The 9,394-nt window shown below is 44.0% G+C and overlaps 1 protein-coding gene across 1 annotated transcript; it reads right to left on the bottom strand.

Moving 5' to 3' along the window:
• Positions 1–1,502: 1,502 nt before the first annotated feature.
• LOC125536881 (putative protein phosphatase 2C 62) lies at positions 1,503–5,504 on the bottom strand. Its single transcript, XM_048700170.2, has 5 exons — positions 5,188–5,504; positions 3,308–3,559; positions 2,612–2,897; positions 2,194–2,348; positions 1,503–1,845 (listed from the first exon to the last, which is right to left on the bottom strand). The coding sequence occupies exons 1-5, from the start codon at positions 5,224–5,226 to the stop codon at positions 1,705–1,707; spliced, it is 873 nt and encodes a 290-aa protein (XP_048556127.1). The 5' UTR covers positions 5,227–5,504; the 3' UTR covers positions 1,503–1,704.
• Between the last annotated feature and the right edge of the window lie 3,890 nt (positions 5,505–9,394).

Below are 9,394 nucleotides of genomic sequence, written 5' to 3'. Positions count from 1 at the left end.
GGCCTGCCCCCGTCACCGCCAGAGCGAGTTTTCGAGAACGTTCTAGCAAGGTTCTTCGCCCTTTTTTTTTCTTGTGTTTCTCGACTGTTTTGCCGGTTTCATGTTTATTTTTTCTATTTTTCCGTTTTTCATTTTTTCCTTGGTCTTAGTTTTAAATTTTGTATAAATACTTTTAAATATATAAAAAATTCCAAAAATAGCGAATATTTATTCAAATTCGTGAACAGTTTCATATTTGTGAATATTTTTTAAATTAATGGATAATTTTTTAAAATTCATAACAATTTATATACCCATGAACATTTTCATAATTTTCTGCATATTTTTTTGTTCATGAACATTTTAAAAAATCCTGAATATATTTTTAAATACGTGAAAATTTGCAATCTATATTTCTTTTAAATCTATCATACAACCAAGCTACCTTTTACAAATAAAAAAATATGCTACAGCGGCCATGTGGTAGGCAACCAAACGAGAACAACACGAAAGAAATGCAATGACGTGCGATAGAGAGCCCAATCAAGAGTGACATGGAGTTTCTACACTCTAGCTCAAATGTACCCACATGAATAGTAAAAAAAAGTGAAAGAATTCGAAGTGATACTAGATGTCATCTTTGCCTAAACATCTCGAAACGGCGCCCCACCCGTGCAAGGATTGCCCTTTCTTCTTGGTGGTTAGAAACTGCATCCAGGGATGGACGGGAGAGTTGTTCTCGTCATGTGGCATGCCTCTGGCATTGGGGAATGGTGGGGTGGCATGATTTCCTGGTTCTCATGCGAGGAGCGGTGTCGGCACAGTGGTACGAAATTTTTTGGATGGAGAGGAATAGGCGCATCTTCAAAGGAACTCGTATGACCTACGTCGAGGTAGCTAGGCTGGCCCTTGAGGACATCAAGCAGAGGGGAATGGCTTTCGGTAACTACCACCCACCAAAGGGGATTCGCTAGTTGGCTTATTTTTGTTTTCTATTTATGCGGGTTTTCGGAGCCATTTTCCTCAAGACGAGTCCACCTCTTGTTAATATGTATTTACCCGTAAATGAAAGGTAGTAATCCTCTCGATTCCTCGGGAAAAAAAGTTACCGAATTCTTTGCTAATCAACACATGAATTTAGTACACAAAAGAGTTCACCATCAACACATTTGGTAAAAAGACTAATGTCGATTTTCCCAATTTCGAAACCCTTTCTCAAAGAGTCTTCTTCAAGCACTCACACCAAGCTCGAGGAGCTTCTTTGAGTCGATTTGCGGTATCGCCTGCCGAGGAGGATGGAGTTTGGTCGATGGAGAGGTTGTGACATGAACGGAACGACCACCGTAGCCGACAAAGGGGTGCCTGCACCCGCGTCAGTTGAGAGGAGTGCATTGTCTTGAGTTGATGCCTGCGCGGTGCAGACAAAATGACTACATAGACGCAGCTGGAAGGGTAGGTGGACCCCGAAACCCAACTGGGCCCAACAGAAACCAAGGAAGTCGCAAAAAATAAAAAACTTAAAATGATAGTAAAAAGAGGAACACTTTTTATTATAGCCTTTGAACAAACAACAATATTCTACAAACCTTGATCCCCCTGGGTGGTGGATTATTCCCAAAAAGAAAAGATTAAACACAATATCCGACCATCAACAGCAAACCGTAAAACCAATCCGACACAAAAGAAATTGTACACTTGAGAAGCTAGCAGCAGCTTCAAGCTCTGCTAGCAGTGGAAGTTTACGACGACGCAGGAGATGTCGTCTTTGCTCTTCCTGTTCACCGCCTGCTCCGTCAGATGCTTCGCAGCTGCCTGTGCGTCCCTGATGTCCTTGATCTCATCAACAGCCTCTTGGTTGGTCATCACCTGAATTTGTGTCATGTTTGCATTAGTGTCATTTGCAAATCGTAAACTCACCAGATGCAACTTAGCAACCCATACATGAACTGATAATCAATCTAATCAGAAAATAAGTTTGGTCCATGGCAAAATGAATGAAGCTAAACATGAAAGCCCGGCTAAGTGCTATACATGCTTGAACAAACACTATTGCACTATGTTCAAAAACAGATTACATCGTGCGTGCATATCCCCATAGATGACCGCACAGAGGGTTAGAGGACACAGACTGGTTTATACTGAGCTTGGATACATAATGCAATGAGTTAGATCCAATCCATCAAGAATAACTGGTGTGAGATTTATAGGCATCACCTTCCATAAGCCATCACTTGCTAGAATTAGAAAATCTGAACTCTCATCGATAACTTCCTCAGCCACGTGTGGCTCAGAGCTGAGGTGCTTTTTCAAGCTCCGGTCTCCGAATGCTCTTGCAACAGCCAGCTGCCCATCAACTCGTGGCACATCTCCTGCAAATGAGACATGTTCGGAATTGAACCTCAATAGAGTATAGATCATAAGCTTGTGACAGTTACTAGCAAAAAGAAAACTGCTATTAGCTGAATCACATGAGCGCCACTGTCAGTTGCTACTAGATAACTAAAAAATCCCGGGCATGTCACTAGACAAGGTTCAGGGGGAAAAATAAATCAGAACCATTAAACTCGAATGAAGATACTTTTTCAGGCATACAGCAACGCGTTGGTAGGGATTGACAAGAGATGGTTGTTACCTGGTAGGTTCGAAACAAATCCGCCTTTTTCCTCAATAATTTCTCGCTCCATGCTAGGCTCATGATCAACTGAAAGCTGCTCTGCTTTACCATTCTTGCTAATAACTGCTCGTGAATCTCCAATATTCGCGACCACTAGCTTCACACTATCGTTACTGCTTATTAAGATGGCGGTAACAGCCGTAGAGCCTCCTCTTCCCAACTCAGCTGCTTTTTCCAATATTTTCTCATCGGTAAGTAGATATGCTTTTCTGATAGCATTTTTCGTGTCACTCAAGAATTCTGGCTGAGTATGCAGATATCAATACAATAATCAGTACGGCTGTAAATTCAGTTGACTACGTCCAAATAGGCATAAGCTGTGAATTAAGTCGCTACCTATATTGCTCTATCTGTTTCTAGTATGGTAGTTGCAAGTAGATTGCAGAAAAACACCATACATTCAAAATATATGCACTTCTTAGCCGACAAAAAAAAACATTCTAACCTTATTAAAACGTATTGCCAACATTACTGATTGGAAAGTGTTTCCTTTTACATCTTTTTCACCTTATGCCGATGAAGCTACCATAACCAAACATTTGAGATATGATAGCAGAACACTCTCAGCAGTAACATTTTAGCATATAGGCATGGCAGCAATTACTGAACTTTGACCCCACAAAAAATTTAAAGCAAGTGGAATCGAAGCATTACCTCGCTCAAGATGTTATCAAAGAGATGTGCACGCAGAAAGTCTGGAACAGTGTGGCCCAGGTGGCCATCAAATATTGCAAACAAACCCAAATCATGCTCCCCAACTTGCCTATACTCCGCCACCAAGTAGTCCTCCATTGGATGATTTGATTTCCCCTTCACAAGATGGTAACCATGCTTGACACGCCTGCCTGACAATTTTGTCTTGCCTTTCCCTGTTTCTGGCCCTGATGAACTAAAAGCATCTTTCACCTGTAAGAACATCCAGACCAATTGTCAACCAAGCTATGCTGATAATGACCTCAACACTCAGCAAGGCAAATATATGACTACAACTTTGTTGGACATCCAGCACAACAAAAAGACATTTCAAGGCAACTAAAAAGAGTAAACTTCACAGGAAGCTTTCAAGACAAAAAGACAAAAGATAGTTTCCCAAAATGAGCCTGTCTAAATAGTTCCCCAGAATGAATTTGTCTAGAACTGTCTGGACACCCAGTAGTGCATAACATTTCAAGGCAGCTATTTTTTTTAACCTTATATGCAAACTCTTAAAACTCACAAGCATGTCAAGTAGGTTGAGGAAGGGCCTAAAGAATTTCGGCGTAATATTTCTGAAAATTAATTAAAAAAATGTATTATCAAGCATTTTCCAGCTACAGTTCTTGTTTGGTTCGCAACTGCTAGGTTTCTCAGATAATAACATATATTTCCAAAGTTATGTTCCTCTACTCCTCGGCTATTCATAAATTCCATAAATTTAGTTTAGTAGGGAAAAACATATTATTCGGCCTTCATTACCAAACACAATTTAGGAACCAGTAAGCACAAAAATAAAACTTAAAAGATTTGGCCTGCAGGACTGCATTTTCATGTGATTTTCACCTGCAATTCCACGTTTTTCTGTAGGAGAACGACATTCGTGATTTGGCGTCTAGCATGCATCATTTTTTAATAGAGATGGCAGATATTTACAATATAATCCACTCCAGTGCAATTAGTCTTGATTTCCAATACAAAATAGAAGTCATACTAAACCAGCAAACATGGCGGCTGTATCTCTGAGTGTCAATTAAAATCTAAGCCTGTGCATATTGTCCACTGTATTGTGCTCTCCTACCATACTTGTATAACCAACATATCGACTAGTTTTCTCTTGTTCCTAAAGGGTTTGCTTCCTCCAAATTTCTTCATTCCAGGGCTATCAGCAAGAAACAGGGAATTTATATTGTTCGCCAACGACAACACATGAGACATCCATAAACGTAGCGCACTAGTGCATATACATGAGGGACATATAGATTTTGCTTCAAGCCTTTTTGTAGTTCTTGATTGCATTTGACTTAAAAAGCACTCGACACTTGAGAAGACATTTGCAATCTCTTTTGCAAAACTAACAACCTTGATTCAGATTAGCACTTGTATTACCACGGTGATATTTTAGCATTAGAACAGTAAATTCCTTTCCCTAAGTTAATACATCCAGCTATTGAAACCTACATATACCGATTCTCGGAAAGAAACCAACTATATAGCTCAACCCACCGCCCAACCCCCACCCCACCAAAGAAAAGCTAATACAAAGATCCATGGTAGCCAGGCCTCATTACGGGTAACCAGACTTGACAACTCACAACCATCTGCATCACTGGAGAAGGTAAAGTAAAAATAGTTGACCAGCAAAACTAACCGCTTGACTATCATCATTCTACAATCTCCCAAGACATGCTCGGAGTTAAGCACGACAAGTGAATCACGTCCGCCATTTCACGGGTCTCTCAAGCGCCAGCTCGCATCTTTAATGGAAGGCCAAGGACAAGAAAAGCAAGCATACGATGCATCTACCTAGCTAAACTCGCAAAACAGCGCAAACTGATTACCTTGTCCTTCATCTTGTGGTAGATTTCCTTGCCGGCCATGGGATCGGGTACCTCCTCGAGACCACCGGTTTACAAGTCCCTGGCTGAAACTCGGTCGCCCCTAGCTAGCTAGCACTAGCAGCACAAGAATATGGTTTCTTGGAATCCAGCCGCCCCTCGGGAAGTCAGAATCGCACCTCTCCCCGCTGTCATCCACCGAACAAATACAATACAGCTGATGGTCGGATGGATCGGTCTGAAGTGATTAACAATGCTAAGAGCTTGTAATAATTGAGGGAGGGAGGGAGGAGGGGTTGGTGGAGGTGGGGGGTGGTGGTCAGCTTTGGCCTTGCGAAGGGGGCTGGATCTTGCTGGATAGACTCGGTTGACCTCAGATTGGTGGGGCGGGGCGGGGCAATGGAAATGTCAGGTGCGGACAGGAAAAATAAGCGGTTGGTTTCCCCCTGTCCTTTTCATACTAAGCTAATATAAAAGCTTTTAAAATATTAAAATAGTGATCTAAACGCTCTTATATTAGTTTATAGAGGGAGTACTTATTTCACATTTGGGAGTAGTATTCCGTTTCATGTGAAACGCAGGACCGGGGCAAAAATCTGACGGCTCTATTTGACAAACTCGGCATCTGACCACTCTGGGGTTTCATGACAAGCTATCGATAAAAACATGCGTATACTTAAAAGCGGTATAATTAGATTGACTGGTCCTCAACCACAAGTTACAAAATGGGCCGCAAACACGAGTAATTGACTTGGGGGTAGTTTCCTCTCTTGTCACGGAAAGAACAAGCGCTTGCTTGTTACTTCAATAAAGTGGAACATGGCCACTTGCCACTAAATCATTGGTATGCTTCGTTTATTTATTTTCTATGGTATGGCTTTGTATGCAACATTTCTTTTCCTGAGTTTTATATGGTTCACGTATAATTTGCGGATATACTATCAGAACTGCACAAAAACATCTGAAGCGTGAGACTGAAATTCGGTTTATTTCAAAAAGGAAAAAAAAGGAAACGACAAAATGTATTCAAAGAAAATGAAAGCGCAAAGGCTAATATGTTTTGCAAAAAGTTATATGCATACACCCCAACTCATTTTGAGTTTAAACTTGACGACAAAAATACAATGGCATATGGAGAATTTTGCATCTTGGCTTTCTTTTAAAAATCAACATAGTTTTGTTTTCGCAAAAGAAGGATTACACCTGGCCTACGCATCGAACCATGCACACAACCATCTTTATTGTATTATTTAATAAGGTCTTACAAAATAAATACATAGATCAATCCAAAGCCACCTTCCTAATAAAAACAATCTCCCTACCTACAAGATTGATGGTGGGCCCTGATCTCGCGCCACACACAGCAAGAAATCCGGTGGCCTCACCAAGCCGCCCGCTGGCTAGCCGGGAGCACCAACTCGTCTAGCAAACCCTCAGCATGCACCGCATGCGCACGCTGTAGAATCCTTCGCCGCCTTCTTCTGCAGTCCCATCGTCAGGAGCAATCAATGCACTGATCTTGCCAATACCCTTTTGTCGTTGACATGACCATGATGCCGGACAACGCCAACCTCATGCATGCTCCTATCAAACGGTATCCAGCGCCGAGACCTCACTGCACCTTGCCGCTAAGATTCTGCTCCACCTTGGTCACCGCACGAGAAGCATACAAAGACCTCCGCCCAGCCACCAAGCCAACCACTTGTCCCTCCAGCCGATGTACAACCCTAAAGATGACCCCCCCCCCCCATGAGGGTGACGACGTAGGAACTTCGCCATCATCAGATCTAGAAAAGCCCGAATCCGGAGTTTCCCCAGGGGCACAAAGGGAACATGAATTGCTCCACAACGCCTCTAATGATGTAATGATGCCTACAGGCGTCGCCGTTGATGGTGCTGGTCGAGGACGAGCCAGACTTTCACTGGCAAATTGGAGTCCATCCCCAGCTGGACCACCAGATCGACCTCCTCCGTCATCCAACACACCCATGGGTGACGTTTGCCGCCAGGAAACCGCACGACCGGAGCCGCACCACCGCCCGGAACCGCTACCCCGCCTGGGTGAGCCATCGACGGCGGAGGCGCCCTCACCGCTGCGTTGGTCGACGCCTGACGATGCACACGTCCAAGATGCCCGCACATATCTCCATCGGAACCGCATCCCGGAGCCGCAACAAAGAAAGGACCCGGTGCCCCATCGTCCCCCACTCGGGCTTTGCCCCGTAGAGCTCCGGTAACGGTGAGGAGAGGGGCGACGGCGACTCGAAGCCCTAGAATGGATCAAGAGGGAGGAGATCGGGATGGAGGGGGTCGAGGAGAGGGGCGGCGTACGTGGGGGTCCCCAAAAAATCAACATAGTTATTATTGTGAGAAAAGCCAATTAAGGGGGATAGTTTGCTCCTTTAACTTTGTGTTTTTAGTGCATGAAGGTCAATTAAGCACATGAGTTGGGCGTGTGCTACTTGTGCTAGTGTTGGGATTCTCCGAAGAGGAAGGGTGATGTAGTATAATAGCAAATAGTTTTCCCTCAGTTAAGAACCAAGGTTTATTGAACCAGAATGAGACGGCACAAGAACAACATGGACAATACCTGCACACACACACACACAAGCACACACACACAGAAGGCAAGAGGGTTGCCAATCCTTGTTATCACTAATTGCAATGAGTAAATCTGATAGTGGTATATATAAATAAAATAAAATAATATAAAAGCAAATAAAAACAGCGAGGAGTTGTAGGTTTTTAGTAATAATGGAGAATGAACCCGGGGGTCCGGGGGTCATAGATTCACTAGAGGCATCTCTCTCATAAGCATATCATCGATGGGTAAACAAATTATTGATGGGCAATTGACAAAGTTGCGCATAGTCATGATATGATTCTTCATGGCATGATTCATATAGGCATTACATACGTGACAAGTATACCTGTCGGTGTCAAAACCGGCGGATCTCGGGTAGGGGGTCCCGAACTGTGCGTCTAAGGCGGATGGTAATAGGAGGCAGGGGACACTATGTTTACCCAGGTTCGGGTCCTCTTGATGGAGGTAATACCCTACGTCCTGCTTGATTGTTCTTGATGATATGAGTATTACAAGAGTTGATCTACCACGAGATCGTAGAGGCTAAACCCTAGAAGCTAGCCTATGGTATGATTGTATGTTGTCCTACGGACTAAACCTTCCTGTTTATATAGACACCGAAGGGGGCTAGGGTTACATAAAGTTGGTTACAAGGGAGGAGATCTACATATCCGTATTGCCAAGCTTGCCTTCTACGCCAAGGAAAGTCCCATCCGGACACGGGACAAAGTCTTCAATCTTGTATCTTCATAGTCCAACAGTCCGGCTAAAGGATATAGTCCGGTTGTCCGGAGACCCCCTAATCCAGGACTCCCTCAGTAGCCCCTGAACCAGGCTTCAATGACGATGAGTCCGGCGCATAGTATTGTCTTCGGCATTGCAAGGCGGGTTCCTCCTCCGAATATTCCACAGAAGATTTTGAACATAAGGATAGTGTCCGGCTCTGCAAAACAAGTTCCACATACCACCGTAGAGAGAATAATATTTCCACAAATCCAATCTGCTGACATGTTTGACAGCATGACATCATGTCATGGCCCGGTCATTATTCGAACCGTTTTTCTGAACCAACACCGCATATATCGCTGGGCGGTTTTCTTGACACGTCTTGTCAAAGCAGAGATCGTGTCCCCCTTATTACGGGATTCTCATCAATACGGACGTGGGTAACCCAACCGCGCCATCAATTACGGTGCTTGGGGAATAAGCGATTTTACCAGGCAAGTGGGGAGGCGCATCGCCTCTTCCTCCCTTATAAAGGGACAAGGATTCACCCTTTTTACCCACGCTTTCTACCTCCTTGCTTATCCATTCTCACGCACTCGAGCTCCAGTGCCTAAGTTCGCGTTTTTCTTCTCAAACCACTCCAAGCATGGTCGGAGTAGGAGGCAAGTGGATGGTCTCCTCCATCACGGGGGAGCACATCGCAAAGTTACAGGTAGCCGGATATCTGGCCGCGGATATCGCGCACCGGCTGCCAGATGCGGGGCAGATCATCCCTACACCCGAACCCCATGAGAGGGTAGTTTTTCTTACCCATTTCGTCCGTGGACTGGGATTTCCCCTCCACCCGTTTGTCCGCGGGCTCATGTTTTACTACGGGCTGGATTTTCATGATCTGGCCCC

The sequence above is a fragment of the Triticum urartu genome, chromosome 2A, assembly GCF_056163025.1.
Source record: "Triticum urartu cultivar PI428250 chromosome 2A, HENAU_Tu73, whole genome shotgun sequence".
Lineage (NCBI taxonomy): Eukaryota > Viridiplantae > Streptophyta > Magnoliopsida > Poales > Poaceae > Triticum > Triticum urartu.
Note: the sequence above shows the minus strand (reverse complement) of the source record. Positions and strands in the feature narration are given on the sequence as shown.

Excerpts from the sequence above, each read along its gene's own strand:
- LOC125536881 (XM_048700170.2), bottom strand. The coding sequence starts at position 5,226 with ATGGCCGGCAAGGAAATCTACCACAAGATGAAGGACAAG. Across the intron at positions 2,898-3,307 it reads TTGATAACATCTTGAGCGAG|CCAGAATTCTTGAGTGACAC; the intron begins GTAATGCTTCGA and ends CTGCATACTCAG. Across the intron at positions 2,349-2,611 it reads ATTTGTTTCGAACCTACCAG|GAGATGTGCCACGAGTTGAT; the intron begins GTAACAACCATC and ends TCTCATTTGCAG.